A 17108-nucleotide genomic window follows, 5' to 3' on the forward strand; every position below is an offset into this window, starting at 1 on the left:
TGTAAATGAGGTCGATGACACCTGTAGTGTTGTTGTGAGGGAGGGACGGCTAGACACATGATTATCACAGTTATCATCACAGTACTAACTCGACCTTTTGACGCGGCTCCTAGCATCTTGCTATAGGTTTGAAATACAGTGCGTTCTTGCGGCAAATTTAAATACTCTGCAGTGATGTTACATAGTGGGGGCTCACTGTGTAGTCCATTGGATGGACCATGCCCACTTTTTGTTTTAACTCCTTAAATAATATTTCCAATAGATATTCTAAATATTGAAAAATTCGAAGGAAAATGTCTTGGGGTGAAACGTTTGCGGTGTGAAATGATACAGGGGTGCAAAATATGATTTTAATATAGAGGAAGGTGGTGTAAACTAATTGAAATGAAAAGATGCAGAACCAATTTACAGTTGCTCAAAATGGGATGGTATTTTTTATCACATTGAAGTAAAAAATCCCTGGCATATATAAATTATAACTTGCTTAAATAGTGCTTTTTGTTATACCTGCGAGTCACTCAACACAGGCATGCCTCCACTTCTATTCATGCTTGTATTGGGGGAGAAAGAGCTCTGTCTGTTGAACTTGACCCCTGCTGCCCCTCCACCCCCAATGACGAGATTGTTCTCCCGACAGTTGGAGTCCAAGGTCTCCTCATTGACTGCATACCTCTCTGCAAAACTCCCAGAAGCACGTCCAATTGTAGAACCACCCTGTGAATGCAAAATTGTAACCAAATAAACAAACCAAAACACCGTACTTAATGAATCGTGTAAACAATAAATATTCCTGTTTTCTTAGTAGGTACTAGGTAGCGGATATTTCAAAGTGCTTCCCGCAAAGATTATTGCTGCAGATTTTTTGAGAGCAATTATAAAAAAACAGCTTGTAGATTGTCAGAAAATAGCTGCGATAGGTTTGTAGACATGCAGTCTCAAAATAACTGAAATAAGACTGACAAAAAAAACAAACTATGAAGTATCAATAACTTGTTTTTGAAATAAGTCTTGACTTCAGAACTTGACCTCAAATGACCTTTGATTACGAGTGAAAACTGACGCCACGAACACAAACCAGACACAAGACCAAACGCATCAAGTATACGGTGTCTATTTAGTTCCCAGTACATATGGTCCAAAAATAGCAAAATAGCTCTAAATTGGAAAAGTTGAGAAAACTCGAATTCGCTTAAAACTCATTTAATTTATAAAAAACTTGAAAACGCTGACACAGTGAGGAACTCTTATACAAACATTAAAGCAGCAAACAATATTTAAGTAGTTCAAATCAAAAGAACTGCTTGAAAAAAAGCACAAAAACAAAAAATTTGGCTCGCTTAGAGAAAATTCTTCAATACCTTGCAAAAAACCCCTCTTTCGGCCCGCTCTTTGATAAGCAGTGTAAAAACATTACAGACTAACGAGGGGCGAATTGATCAAAAATGACTGACAGGCGGTTCGCTTCGTCAGAAGCTTCAGTTTAGGGAAGTGCAGAAGGGGGGGGGGGGCGTCGAGCGCGCTGGGTTACGAATGGAGCGAGGAGCGTGGAGGCGGTGAAATGGGGGGGGGGGGGGGGGTCAAACTCTAAAAACAAACCTTCACATCATAAATTTATGCCTCCAAAATAGTTTGTTGAACCAAATACTTAGAGTCTAATGAGCCGAAAGGCTCTGTAAGAACTTAATGCCCTACGGGTGTAACGTCTTCATCCCGTTTTCGATGACGAAAAGTCAAAAGATGAGACAAAAAATTCGTGGATCTTTTCCGTTTGTGCCCCCCCCCAGCTTAAAGGGCGCATATTATTTGCACCCCCAGACGCAAGTGCCATATTTTTACATACCGATTTACTATGTAATGGCACGTGCTCTCTTAACTGGGGGACGCATATTATACTGGGGGGAGGCACAAACGGAAAAGATCCAAATTCGTCAAGCAAAAATAGCAGTAAAAAGACCACAGGATTAACATAACTGTTACAAATCTTGCTTGAGGGCAATTAAGCACGTTTTTACGTTTTTTATGCGGTTCGCTTCCTGCAGCACTCTGTTGATTTAAAAATAAACCGACTAACGTCGGAAGAATCGCTCGCGAACGACTGGCGAGGCTAGAGCAAATTTTAAGGTGTAAAACCTCTGACTACGGAAGGGTTCCAACCGGCGAACTTTCGGCTAAACGTCCGTGACACATCAACCAGTGCGCTATACGGGCTATGTCTTTGCTCAGAATCATTTTTAATTTAGCAACAGACGGAATTTCCGACAGCGCGCAATTCAAATCACACAAAAAAAATATCAAAACGACAATAGTGAAAAAGTCACTCGAGAAGTGAAATCGAAAAAATGCTCTAGAATAAAACGGCCAAGCAAAAATTTTGCATAACAAAGATACACAATTTCACAATAATTGCTTCAAACTTTGTCCGAAAGAGCAATTAAAAAGAGCCGCCACCATTCTCTTCAAGATAACACAAATACAGTACAAACTTTAATTTTGCAAAAAGATAGTGCCCCAATAAAATACAATTTCTTCTCATTGTATGAAACCAACAGAAGGACAATAACAGCTCCGCTATCGCATCTCTTAAAGAAGACATGTATGATCATTAAAAAAGCCAAGAATCAGCTCATTAGATATGAGATTGTATTTTTATAAGAGTTCGGATATGAGCTCGATATAAGATTGTATTTTCACTGCGAGATTTGCGCGGCCAATTGAAGTGGAGTTGGCGAATTAAAAACTAGGCAATGGAACATTTAGCTGAACCGAGAATTATGCCTCCATTGAGGCACTGAACAAAACTGGAAAATGCCTGTGATTATCGGTCATGGTGCCGGGAATAATAACATACAGAGCAAGTCGTAAAAACGGAAAAGATCCAGGCAATGTTTCCACAGAAAAAATACAGACAGTGTCAACAAAAGTAACAATCCACAATATGTGCTCATTTGCAATCGGTTCATTGACAAAAAATAATTAATAGTAAACAACTCTTTCCCATTACAGCGCCCAGCCATTTTCCTTGGTATGAATGATACCCGAATCCTCAGCGAAACCCACTCAGCTTATAATCAGTTCACATCTGCGAAAGATTAATTGGGGAATTGTGGTCACAATTAGGCAGAAAAGCAGTATTCCAAAATATATTCATCGGTTTCCAAATAAATTGTCAAGATCGGAAAAAATAAACAGTAGTCAACTCTGATAAAAAAAAGTACATCTAGGGGTCAATCGAATTCAGAAACGAAAAAAGAATTGCCACGGTTGTCCAGACAAGGTGGAAACGTGGTTAAGACGATGGACAGCTAATCGAATACTGTCTACGTGCGTAGGTCCTAATCCAATTTTGTCGGTTTATTAACAGAAGAAAATTTGTCCAGTGGCTACCTATCAAGTTTTCTGTCACAAACTTTTTCATCAATTTCCAAATACACTTTTAAGAAAATCGACGATAGTCCATCTGTGATCAAAAATTTACATCCAGGGATTGATCAAAAACAGAATCGATTGAAATAGGAAACGAAAAAGGGACACTAATTCGTATTTTGGAGGTTATCCAGATAGGGTAGTCAAGCGGTTAAGGCGTTGGACAACTAAGCCAATACAGTCTCCGTGCGTGGGTTCGAAACCCATCTCTGTCGCATTTTTTCCTTTTCAAAAACACATTTTTTCTAGCAGCTACATCAAAATTGGTCAAATCCGATCTCTGTCGATTTTTTTAACAAAAAAATTGTCCAGTAGCTACTTATCAATTTTTTGTCAACAAGTTTTTTCAACAGTTCCCGAATAAACTGACAAGATAATAATAAACAGTACTTCAAAGAAGTATCTACGGATCAATCGAGATCAAAATCGATTAAAATCAGTAGAACAAAATGATAATTCGGATTTCGACGCATGCTCAGACAGGTTGGTCGAGTGGTTAAAGAGTTGGACTATTAATCTAACTCGTTCTCCGTGCGTGGGTTCGAATCCCATCTTTGTCGAATTTTCTTTTAACGAAGCAAATTTTTTCCCAGCATTTATCAAGTTCTCTGTCAATGATTTTTTCACCAGTTTCCAAATAAACTATATAAAGATAGGAACAAAAATCAACAGTAAACAATCTGTGACCAAAAGAGTGCATCTACGGGTGGATTGGAAATAGAATCGATTGAAATCAGAAACGAAAGAGGAATGATAATTCGTATTTCGAAGGTTGTACAGACAGGGTGGCGGAGTGGTTAAGGCGTTGGACTGCTAATCAAATACGGTCTTCGTGCGTGGGTTCGAATCCCATCTCTGTCGCATTTTTTTACCAAAGCAAATCTTTTCCAGCGTCTTATCAAGCTTTCTGTCGACGATTTCTTCATCAGTTTCCAAATATACTATCAAGATAGGAAAAAAATCAACAGTAGTCAACCTGTGATCAAAAGAGTGCATCTACGGGTGGATTGGAAATAAAATCGATTGAAAACAGAAACGAAATACAAATGATAGTCTCCGTGCGTGGGTTCGAATTCAATCTCAGTCCATTTTTTCAAATAATATAAAAATTTGTCCAGAGTCTACTTATCAATTTTTCTGTTAAAAAAATTTTTCATCAATTTCCAAATAAACCATCAAGATAGGAAAAAAATCAACAGTAGTCAATCTCTGATCAAAACTGTGCATCTACGGGTCGATTAGAATTAGAATCGACTGAAATCAGAAACCAAAAAGGAATGATAATTCGTACTTCGACGGTTTTACAGACAAGGTGGCCGAGTGGTTTAGGCGTTGGAATGCTAACTCAATACGATCTCTGTGTGTGGGTTCGAATCCCATCTGTCGCATTTTCTTTTAACAAAGCAAATTTTTTCCAGCTGCTATTTATCAAGTTTTCTGTCGACAATTTCTTCATCAGTTTCCAAATACACTATCAAGATAGGAAAAAAATCAACAGTAGTCAATCTGTGATCAAAAGAGTGCATCTATGGGTGGATTGGAAATCAAATCGATTGAAAACAGACACAAAAAAGAAATGATAGTCTCCGTGCGTGGGTTCGAATCCAATCTCTGTCCAGTTTTTCAAATAACAAAAAAATTTGTCCAGAGTCTACTTATCAATTTTTCTGTTAAAATTATTTTTCATCAATTTCCAAATAAACCGTCAAGATAAGAAAAAATCAACAATAGTCAATCTCTGATCAAAAGTGTGCATCTACGGGTCGATTAGAATTATAGTGAACCATAATGTATGACATGCTCATAAATTACATATTAAACGCATAATTCGAAAATTTCACAAACAAATAGGAGAACAAAAAGAGATGGTTACTAATAGTAAACCGGCTTTTAACAAAACAGAGAAAGCATCATAAATAATGCTGGGAATCATCATGGAATTTAATCTTGACGGGACACGTCAAGGAATGTTTGTTCATGACGGGTACGTCAAGCAGGTAAACCTGTTATCTGTTAGTTTAACTAACAGGGACCCGTGCGGTAGAAAATAACTATGAGAAAATCCCAAGGAGATTAACGAAAATGGGTAAAAATAACCTAAGATTAATTAACCATTGATAGGACTGAAACCAAAGAACATATTCAAAACTAAATCTTACACAATCGAGCTGCCTCTCTTTAATTGCTTTACAACTCTCATCTTCACAAAACTTCTAGTAATTACAAGCAATAGATCTAACTTTGTATTAAACTGATTGTACATTTACATCTGCTCAATTAAATTCAAGTCTGAAACTTGGAAAATTTTCCTCAGTAACTCCGAGGTTTAATCTGCTTAAGAATACCACCCAACCCAAACCGTAGACAGTGCACGGATATTACACTGGCGACAGAGATTTAAAGGAAAGTTAACATTTTAAAATCTTTAACAAATTTGTCGGTAGGGAGACGCAAATAAAAAGCACTATAACCCCAAAAACTCCGAGAATCGAATCTTTCTCGAGAGAAAACACAAGATTTGGGATAACAAATCTTCAATTTCCACCAATTTTTGTGGGAATCAATTGCAGAAGTCACAGCGGAGGAAATCAGCCGCAGGAAACCAGTCGCAGGAAAACAAGTGAGAAATTACTCGCGTGGTGCTATCTTTTACTCGTAGGTGGAGACAGAAATTTCTTTGTGTGGAAAGACCGCATCATACCAAGTGAGTAGAAATAAAGAGTTCTTTCTTGTTGTTGTCCTTCGTAATTGAAACTGATAGCCACTGCGTAAGTCTTTTTAGTCTAGGAAATGTTTTTTTCTTTCGACCTTATTTGCTAAATTGACTTTTAGATAACGAGCGGCATAACCATCGGGAAAAAAGTGCGGGATAGTCGTTGTAAAATCAATTGAAACAGTTGCTGAAAGTTATATATTGCCTTTTTCTGGAACTACCATTAAAAAAGAATATAAAGCGAAAATAGTTGAAAGGGTAAAAATAAGCAGGAGAAAGTAAAAGAAAACTAAAGCACCTAATATCATCCTTGTCGTAAATAGAAAAGAAAATATATTGAAAACATCAATAAAATAAGGAAAATCAGAGTTCAGCCAGAATCATATTAAAATAAAAAAAGAAATTAGGTGGGACACTCGTCTATAAAAATAAAGAAAAATAAATAAATAAGTAAAAAAAAAAGAAATACCGTATTGAAATAAGCGTTAGATTTTTATAAACCAAAAGTTTTTAAACATAAAAATAAAGAGAGTGCTATAGAAATTCAAAGATAAAAATAGAAAACACCTTCCAGTGACGATCTACTTGATAATTATTTTATAGAAACTAATAATTTCAACAACTTAACAAAGTTTTAAAAGAGCACGATACAAGTAGGGGAACAATAAAATGGCAACGAGCTCAACCTCTAGAATGCTATTACCGGAAGCATTTACCGGTTCAAACTACTTGGAAAGTTACGTGACGAATTTTGAGCAATAAGCGGAACTACAAAAGTGGAAAAGAACTGAAGGAGATCCGGCTCGCGAAGTTGATGAACGGCCGCATTACTTTGCACTTAGGCTACAAAAATCTGCCATAGAGTTCTATCGCACTCTACCGCAAGCTACACGAGAAAATTATGATGAATGCGTTAAAGCTTTTCGAGAACACTACAGCGAAAAACCGGTCGTTTTCCAGGGACGGCTAGCTCGCCGCGTACAGCAACCAGGAGAAAAACTGACAGATTTTCTTGGAGATTTAAAGTAGTTGGCTTTGAAAGCTTACCCAACGGAGTCGGAAGACATTAGAGACCATCTCGTTCTGAGAGGATTTCTAGAAGTAATCAACCATAGTCAGGTGAGGTTAGATCTCAGAAAGCAAATCCGCGACAAGGATATAAAAATTGAAACAGTTTTGGAAAGAGCATTGCATCTGAAAGCTGTAACAAGAATAGAGGAGGAAGAGCAAACACCAAAAGTTGCGGTAATTAGACGAGATGAAACAAAAGATTTAGTGGAGGCCGTCACCAAGCTTGTGAACCAATTGTCAGTAGATGACAAACAGCGAGAAAACCGTCGAAACTAATCTAGGGAGCGAAGCGGTTCCCGGGGACGGTGGGGTGACGACAGACGTGACAGAGGACAGCAACAAGATCGTGGGTTTAACGATCGGCGGCGATTTCCAACACCAGGATCTAGTCACCGAGACAGATCTTTTGGAAGAGAGGAACCGTCTAGCAGGAACGACAGGCAGGGTTTCAAGTGCAGAGCCTGTGGACAAGAAGGACACCTTTCGAGGAATTCTCGAAATTGTTTCCTATGTGGAAGTTCCCAACACTTGAAAAGAAATTGCCCTTTTAAAAGAAAACCACCGAGAACTGCAATGTCATTAGAGTTTGTTCGACAAACACAATTAAATGTCTAAACGCAGAAATCATACTTCATGGAAACAGATGCGTTGGATTAATAGACAGTGGAAGTAGTATATCGCTTTTGAGCTGGTCCACAAACGAAAAACTGGGAAAACCGGGAATTTTACAAACATACACAAAACGAGTGTTAACAGCCAATAACTCAGCTGTCAAAATAATAGCCAGAGTAACGCTTTTGGTACAGTTGCAACCAAGACTACCGGAGGTTGAACAAGAGTTTGTGATAACGGCAGACGAAGGTGGGAATCGATTTCCTGAAAAAAAACCAATAAATGTGTATTGAACTTACACGAAGAGAAACTATATAGCAGTCACTTTAAAATTTCAAAACCGTTCACCACAGAGAAAACGCAAGGCGTTGAAGTTTTTGCAATTACGGGACAAAACACTTATATACAGAGTAAAAACGAAAGTCTAATGAAAATTAGATTAGCTGATGAAAACAGAGAAGAAAATCCGGGAGTGGAAGGATTAGTGGAAGCAATTGAAGATTTTGAATTAAAGACTGGTTTGCTTTCAGTCGCCTGTATGATATCAATGAAAGATTGTTGGAGTTTGATAAAAGTGTTAAATCTAACGGACGCACCAGTAACCGTGTATGAAAGCACTAAAGTGGGATCTTACTTTGAAAACAAACAGAACTCAGTTGTGAATGGAATTTTCACAAATCAAAATAAGCCAAAAACATTAGAAACTTTTCAAATGGGAAAACACGCAAACTTGGAAGGTTCTAAACTAAATGACCATCAGAAAGAGAAAACACAGGAATTGTTCTCGCGACATCAACAAGTCTTCTCACGAAACTCAAATGACTTAGGATATTGTGACAAAATTAAACACCAGATTAAACTCAACGAAGAGGCACAGCCGTTCAGAAGAAGTTATTGCAGTATGAGCTCCGATAAAAGAAAAGCAATGAAAAAAATTGTCGAAGATTTAGAGTATGCAAAAGTAACTGAACCAACCAATTCGTATTGGGCAGCGCCATCAATATTGGCGAAGAAGAAAGATGGCAGCTACAGACTAAATGTAGATTACAGAGGTTTGAATAAACAAATCGAGAAAACCAGTTGGCCGCTACCAAGAATAAATGACGTTATACGCATAAGCAAGCAAAACGCTCAGCAAAAGTCAACGAAACTATTCTGCGACAAAACGAGAACTTTTGCATTAGTTTATTTTACTCAACACTTCAGAAATTATCTTCAGGGAAAAAAAATTTTAATTGTTACTGACCATAGGGCCCTCACGTGGTTATATAGTTTTAAGGAACCAGACGGATTATTGGCCAGAGGGATAGAAAAGCTCGGACAGTTTGACTTTGAAATCAAACACGAAGCAGGAAAAAAGATCCCTCACGCGGACTGTCAGTCGAGAGTTCCACAGACTGAAGACCAAGTCAAAGACTGCGATCAAGTGAACCAAATAAATACGGAAGAAAAAAATATCTGGTCCATTGGACTAGGGAAATTTGTTGAACAACTAGTTGAACATCAGAAAAATGCAGCCGACCTCAATATTTTGAGAAACTGGATGGTGAACGGGAAACGCCCTCAAAGAAAACACATGGCAGGAGCCTCTAGGGCACTGTGGAAACTTTGGACTGATTTCAGAAACTTACGGATTGAAAATGATCTAATCAAGAGACATAAACGTATTGACGAATTTAATAACTTAACACAAATAGTCATTCAGAGATCACTTTTAAAAGAAATTCTGCCTTTCCTTTATGAACATTGCGGACATTTTGGTATGGCCAAGACATTTGATCGGGTTCGAGAACGATTCTATTGGCCCGGGATGAAAAAAGATGTCCACGAGTGGGTATGTTCTTGCAAAGAATGCTGTCAAAAGAAATCTCCACACCAGAAACACATACACAGCCTGACAACGTGGAAACCAAGTCATCCGTTCTGGCAAGTTGCCTTAGACATTATGGGACCTTTAACCGAGTCCAGCGGAAACAAAGACATTCTATCAATTGGAGATCAGTTTACAAAATGGTATGAAGCAATTCCCATGAGCAACCAAGAAGCTTCAACGGTGGCTAAGGCCTTTGTAAACGTATGGGTTTCAAGGTTTGGTTGTCCGGCAAATCTTCATAGCGACAAGTGCAGTAATTTTATGTCGAATCTTTTCAAGAACATGTGTAAAAGCTGGGAATTAACAGGACTTCAACAACAGCTTATCACCCTCAAGGAAACGCAATGACAGAGCGCACCAATCGCACAATCAAAGAGAGTCTTGCAAAATATGTGGGTGAATATCACAACACCTGGAGCGACTACCTTCCGCTAGTAATGGTGGCGTACAGATCATCAATTCACTCGGTTACGAAGTACAGCCCCTTTTACCTCCTTTTTGGATGATCATGCGCGCTGCCGATTGATTGCATGTAACAAACAATACAAACATAAATCTAGCCAACTTTTGAGTGATTACGTTGATTGTTTGAAAGAAGAACTACAAACGTGCCATGAGCTGGTACGGGAAAGCATGGATGCGGAGCAAGAAAGACAAAAAACCAACTATGACCGTAGCACATTTGGACCAGAATATGAAGTAGGTGATTTAGTAATGGTGTTCAACCCCACAATAAAAACTGGCCAGACAAAGAAATTTAAATCATTTGACAGCGGACCGCAGGTAATACGTGAAATAATAAACGATCTGAACTTTGTTATTGAGGATGTGAATACAAAAAACAACAAAAGGTCCACTACGATCGACTCAAACGTTTTAACAGTAGAAGTGCTACCACTGATAAAAAAGAACCTAAGAAGGGAAAGATTGAACCGAGAATAACACGAAACGACATTACGGAGGACAATGACTTTGTGGAAATTCAAGTGGTGACCCCAAAATTGAATGACACAAAAAGAAGAGAAGTTCAACCTGAAGGAAATATTAGTCAAATTAATCCTAATACTGAAACTCACAATGAGACAGTCAAAGACGAATCGTTTCAAACACCTATGGGTGGGAGTACAAGAGAATCAATAAATACTAACACCAACAATAAGAGCAGAAGCACAAAGATACCTGCGCCCAAAGTAGCCACACAGCAGAAGCGGGATACTCTGGTGTCAACATTCGAAAGGAGTGAAGGCGAAGAATTTCCAAATAGGAGCACGGCTTCTACTTCGCAAAATGTCGCCGAACGACGATATCAGACTAGAAGTGCGTCGGGAATAACAAGACCACGGAAACTGAAAGACTATTTTTTATTCAAGGATAACGATTCAGATGAAAAACTTGATAATGATGTATTTTTTTAAAAGGTGATACGACAAAATGCAGAGGGCGTGGAACCCACATTGGATTGTGCAGCTGAAATGGAAACTTCTTCAGTTGGTTAGCATATTAGGTTTTTCACAATCCTTGGAGATTGTGAGGTATGATTTTGAGAACATTCTACAAACGCAGAAATTTGCAATGACGGAACCCAAACGTCACAAATGTGAAACGTCACAAATAAATGAGGAGCAGGTAAACAAAGGAGGACTGATCTACGCCAAAAGCAGCATGAGTAAACTAAAATACTGTATGTACAGGGCTGCATATACGGTAACTGTGCTGAAAAAGAGTAGTTGGTATGACGACGCAACTTACTTAAAGGAAAAATCACAAATAATTCCAACGATTTACCCAATAAAAGAGTCAGTCTGTCAAAATCTATGGCAGGGACACAAAGCGCGGTTACCGGGTCTTGGTTATTTTGAAATCAATGCTCCCAAAGAAGTCCTCAACCAGATGATTTTTGACCGAACCGACGCTGAATTTGTTCAGAAGATATCAAAAACTTTCATGAAAGGCGGAGATGAGAAAGGAGTGAATTATGTCTACCCCGTGAGCTATGATTCTAACGACATCAATTAACGGAAATTCACACCAAATTTTCTTAAGTCAACAAAACGCTCTGGGTACACACGCAGAAAGAGCGGGAGGAATACTTTATGTCCATAGGTGCGCTAAAGTAATCGTACATGTTGTCGAAAATCAGTTTTGTACGGAGGAAGTACCAATTAGGGTGTCTTCTGCCAAAACTTCAGAAGTAATTAGATACGTGGACCCCATTTCTAGAGTATTCTGTAGAAATTTCACACTGATTAATTGCAACCCCATGTACCCGAACGCTCTTGAATTGCGGAATGGGTCATGGATAACATATGGGCGAAGAATACAATTGATTGAAAAACCCAATGATATGCCTATTTATAGAGTTAACGTCAATTGGTCAATTTCGGCGCCAATGGACGGGTTTTTCAATGACAAGGACCTGGAACTCAGCAAAAGGGCTCAAAGATTAAGGCATTCGAGAAAGACGATAACAGGAAGAGTAGTTTTCCTGGGACAAGGAGGTTTATATGAGCATGAGACTCTAGAGTATTTCAACACGGACTTAAAGTACAATCATCAGTGGCATGAATTGCTGATTTTTGAATACTTGGGTAATGAAGTGAAACAAATCTGGCATGTGGCCAGGGAAATAACCATCAGTTTGATTACTATTTTAATTGGATCTAACATCATATTTTGTTTGGTACGCGTGTTTCTTTCAATCGATATGCAACGCAGTGGCACCAATCCTGTAATTGCACTGCAACCCATTAACCCAATGGGGGAACTAGGTTATTTTCATCATCTAAAACAACGTACAAAGGAACAAAAATTGACAAGAAAAAGGACAGTTGAACGGTGTGATGGTGAAACAAACATCGTAGTTATAAAAGCAAAAAGGCAAAATCTGTACCAGATATGGCAGAAATTGAGATCGATACATTAGACTAATTTACGTGTATGATGTGTAGGAATGGCAGAACCAAAAATCGGTGATTATTGCTACTATCTACCCGAGTTGTTCGAGGTCAGGTCGATAGTCAGGCACCAATTGTATCGGATTGTTGGAGTATTCTCAAACAAAAGGTACGTGGTGCCACTGACGCAGCTGCAACCACCCAATATAGTGGATAGAGCCGCAATTAGGGAGTTAAGTGAGATGCAACACATAATCGAGGAACAACAAAAAAAGATTGACAACAGCGAAATGCTGGGAACAGCCGGGGCTCGGCTCGAAGAGGAGCTCCGACAGTTAAAACTTGAAAGTCAAAGATTAGGTGATCAATTGCTGGAGACCAAACGGCAACTTGAATACGCTGGGAATCAGCGGGAGTCCTGCAGGAGGCAGGTAGAAACATTGAAGAAAGAGTTGGAGGAGGTTACAAATGTAGCCGAAACAAAAACAAGGGAATGTATCCCTCTGGTGGACGAGCAGGAGTGCTTAGCTCGGGAGTTGGAGAATGCCGAGATAGACAATAGTAGGCTAAGGAGTAGAGTAAAAACAGAGCAAACCTCAAAGAAGGTCATACAGAGGAGGCTGGAGGCGATCAACGCGCAGAGCCCGTTCAGTCGACCTCCAAACTTTTATGAACTTCTATTCCTGCCACAGGAGGCCACAACCAGTACTATCCAGAAACATTTCAAAACGTTGGGAATGCTCTGTCATCCGGACAAGGGTGGTCGTGACGACATGTTCAAAATCATTCTTCAAGCAAAAAAATATGGAAGACGAGGAGGCCCGTAATATTTATGACAAGTACGGGATTGAAAAAGCACAAGAATATATGAACACGAAAATGGACATTTGAAATTCTTGCTGTGTGAGTGAGTGGAACACTCACATTTTCTAAGAGGGAGGCAGTATAGAGAACCATAATGTATAACATGCTCATAAATTACATATTAAACGCATAATTCGAAAATTTCACAAACAAACAGGAGAACAAAAAGAGATGGTTACTAATAGTAAACCGGCTTTTAACAATACAGAGAAAGCATCATAAATAAGGATGGGAATCATCATGGAATTTCATCTTGACGGGACACGTCAAGGAATGTTTGTTCATGACGGGATACGTCAAGCAGGTAAACCTGTTATCTGTTAGTTTAACTAACAGGGACCCGTGCGGTAGAAAATAACTATGAGAAAATCCCAAGGAGATTAGCAAAAATGGGTAAAAATAACCTAAGATTAATTAACCATTGATAGGACTGAAACCAAAGAACATATTCAAAACTAAACCTTACACAATCGATCTGCCTCTCTTTAATTGCTTTACAACTCTCATCTTCACAAAACTTCTAGTAATCACAAGCAATAGATCTAACTTTGTATTAAACTGATTGTACATTTACATCTGCTCAATTGAATTCAAGTCTAAAACTTGGAAAATTTTCCTCAGTAACTCAGAGGTTTAAAGTGCTTAAGAAAAACACTCAACCCAAACCGTAACCGTAGAGAAAGCACGGATACTACAGAATTAGAATCGACTGAAATCAAAAACCAAAAAACAATAATAATTCGTACTTCGACGGTATTAGAGACAAGGTGGCCAAGTGGTTAAGGCGTTGAACTGTTAATCCAATACAATCTCAGTGACTGGGTTCGAATCCCTTCTCTGTTGTATTTTCTTTTAACAAAGCAAATTTTTTCTAGCGGCTACTTATCAAGTTTTCTGTCAAAGATTTCTTCATCAGTTTCCAAATAAAATATATAAAGATACAAATAAATAAATATATAAAGATACAAAAAATCAACAGTAGTCAATCTCTGATCAAAAGTGTGCATCTACGGGTCGATTAGAATTAGAAACGACTGAGATCAGAAGCCAAAAAAGAATAATAATTCGTACTTTGACGGTTTTGCAGACAAGGTGGCCGAGTTGTTTAGGCGTTGGAATGCTAATCCAATACGTTCTCCGTGCGTGCGTTCGAACCCCATCTCTGTCGTATTTTCTTTAAACAAAGCAATTTGTTTCCAGCGGCTACTTATCAAGTTTTCTGTCGACGATTTCTTCATCAGTTTCCAAATACACTATCAAGATAGGAAAAAAATCAACAGTAGTCAATCTGTGATCAAAAGAGTGCATCTACGGGTGGATTGGAAATAAAATCGATTGAAAACAGAAACGAAAAGGAAATGATAGTCACCGTGCTTGGGTTCGAATCCGATCTCTGTCCATTTTTTCAATTAACAAAAAAAATTGTCCAGAGTCTACTTATCAATTTTTCTGTCAAAAATATTTTTCATCAATTTCCAAATAAACAATCAAGATAGGAAAAAATCAACAGTAGTCAATCTCTGATCAAAAGTGCATCTACGGGTCGATTAGAATTAGAATCGAATGAAATCAGAAACCAAAAAGGGATCATAATTCGTACTTCGAGGGTTTTAGAGACAAGGTGGCCGAGCGGTTAAGGTGTTGGACTGCTAATCCAATACGTTCTCCGTGCGTGGGTTCGAATCCCAACTCTGTCGAAATTTCTTTTAACAAAGCAATTTTTTTCCAGCTGCTATTAATCAAGTTTTCTGTCGACGATTTCTTCATCAGTTTCCAAATACACTATCAAGATAAGAAAAAAATCAACAGTAGTCAATATGTGATCAAAAGAGTGCATCTATGGGTGGATTGGAATTATAATCCATTGAATTTAAAAACGAAAAAACAACGATACATCGTACTTTGACGGTTGTACAGACAGGGTGGCCGAGTGGTTAAGGCGTTGAACTGCTAATCCAATACGGTCTGCGTGCGTGCGTTCGAATCCCTTCTCTGTCGTATTTTCTTTTAACGAAGCACATTTTTTCTAGCGGCTACTTATCAAGTTTTCTGGCAAAGGTTTCTTCATCAGTTTCCAAATAAGCTATATAAAGATAGGAAAAAAATCAACAGTAGTCAATCTCTGATCAAAAGTGTGCATCTACGGGTGTATTGGAATTAAAATCCATTGAAATTAGAAACGAAAAAACAACGATACATCGTACTTCGACGGTTGTACAGACAGGGTGGCCGAGTGGTTAAGGCGTTGAACTGCTAATCCAATACGGTCTGCGTGCGTGGTTTCGGAACCCATCTCTGTCGTAATTTTCTTTTAAAAGAGCAAAATTTGTCCAGCGGCTACTTATCAAGTTTTTTGTCGCGGATTTCTTTATCAGTTTCCAAATAAACTATCAAGATAGGAAAAAATCAACAGTAGTCAATCTCTGATCAAAAGTGCATCTACGGGTCGATTAGAATTAGAATCGACTGAAATCAGAAATCAAAAAGGGATCAAAATTCGTATTTCGAAGGTTGTACATACAGGGTGGCCGAGTGGTTAATGGGTTGGACTGCTAATCCAGTACGGTCTCCGTGCGTGGGTTCAAATACAATCTCTGTCAATTTTTCCAAATAACAAAAAAACTTATCCATAGTCTACTTATCAATTGTTCTGTTAAAAATATTTTCATCAATTTCCACATAAACCATCAAGATAAGAAAAATCAACAGTAGTCAATCTCTTATCAAAAGTGCATCTACGGGTCGATTAGAATTAGAATCTACTAAAATCAGAAACCAAAAAGGGATCATAATTCGTACTTCGAGGGTTTTACAGACAAGGTGTCCGAGCGGTTAAGGTGTTGGACTGCTAATCCAATACGTTCTCCGTGCGTGGGTTCGAATCCCAACTCTAAATTTCTTTTAACAAAGCAATTTTTTTCCAGCTGCTATTAATCAAGTTTTCTGTCGACGATTTCCTCATCAGTTTTCAAATACACCATCAAGATAAGAAAAAAATCAACAGTAGTCAATATGTGATCAAAAGAGTGCATCTATGGGTGGATTGGAAAAAATCGATTGAAAACAGAAACGAAAAAGGAATAATAATTCGTATTTCGAAGGTTGTACAGACAAGGTAGCCGAGTGGTTAAAGGGTTGGACTGCTAATCCAATACGGTCTCGGTGCGTGGGGTCGAATCCACTCTCTGTCCATTTTTTTCAAATAACAAAAAAACTTATCCAGAGTCTACTTATCAATTGTTCTGTTAAAAATATTTTTCATCAATTTCCACATAAACCATCAAGATAGGAAAAAATCAACGGTTGTCAATCTCTGATCAAAATTGTGCATCTACGGGTCGATTAGAAATAGAATGGACCAAAATCAGAAGCCAAAAAAAGAATAGAAATTCGTACTTCGAAGGTTTTACATGCAAGGTGGCCGAGTGATTAAGTCGTTGCACTGCTATTCAAATACGATCTCAGTTCGTGGGTTCGAACCCCTTCTCTGTCGTATTTTCTTTTAACGAAGCACATTTTTTCTATAGGCTACTTATCAAGTTTTCTGGCAAAGATTTCTTCATCAGTTTCCAAATAAACTATATAAAGATAGGAAAAAAATCAACAGTTGTCAATCTCTGATCAAAAGTGTGCATCTACGGGTGTATTGGAATTTTAA

General features: G+C 38.3%; 1 protein-coding gene and 2 non-coding genes across 5 annotated transcripts in view; 2 read left to right on the top strand and 1 right to left on the bottom strand.

Moving 5' to 3' along the window:
* Positions 1 to 17108, bottom strand: part of LOC142348360 (uncharacterized) — a 186246-nt gene that overhangs the window by 58993 nt on the left and 110145 nt on the right. For all 3 annotated transcript variants that reach the window (XM_075399679.1, XM_075399678.1, XM_075399681.1), the window contains one exon: positions 508 to 714. In XM_075399679.1, the coding sequence (XP_075255794.1) occupies positions 508 to 714 (207 nt within the window). The remainder of the gene's footprint in view (positions 1 to 507; positions 715 to 17108) is intronic.
* Trnas-gcu (transfer RNA serine (anticodon GCU)) lies at positions 4203 to 4284 on the top strand. Its single transcript has one exon. It is a non-coding gene; the product is annotated as a tRNA-Ser (tRNA).
* Positions 15066 to 15147, top strand: Trnas-gcu (transfer RNA serine (anticodon GCU)). The gene has a single exon. It is a non-coding gene; the product is annotated as a tRNA-Ser (tRNA).

This window comes from Convolutriloba macropyga, chromosome 10, assembly GCF_964194025.1.
Source record: "Convolutriloba macropyga chromosome 10, txConMacr16.3, whole genome shotgun sequence".
Classification (NCBI taxonomy): domain Eukaryota; kingdom Metazoa; phylum Xenacoelomorpha; order Acoela; family Convolutidae; genus Convolutriloba; species Convolutriloba macropyga.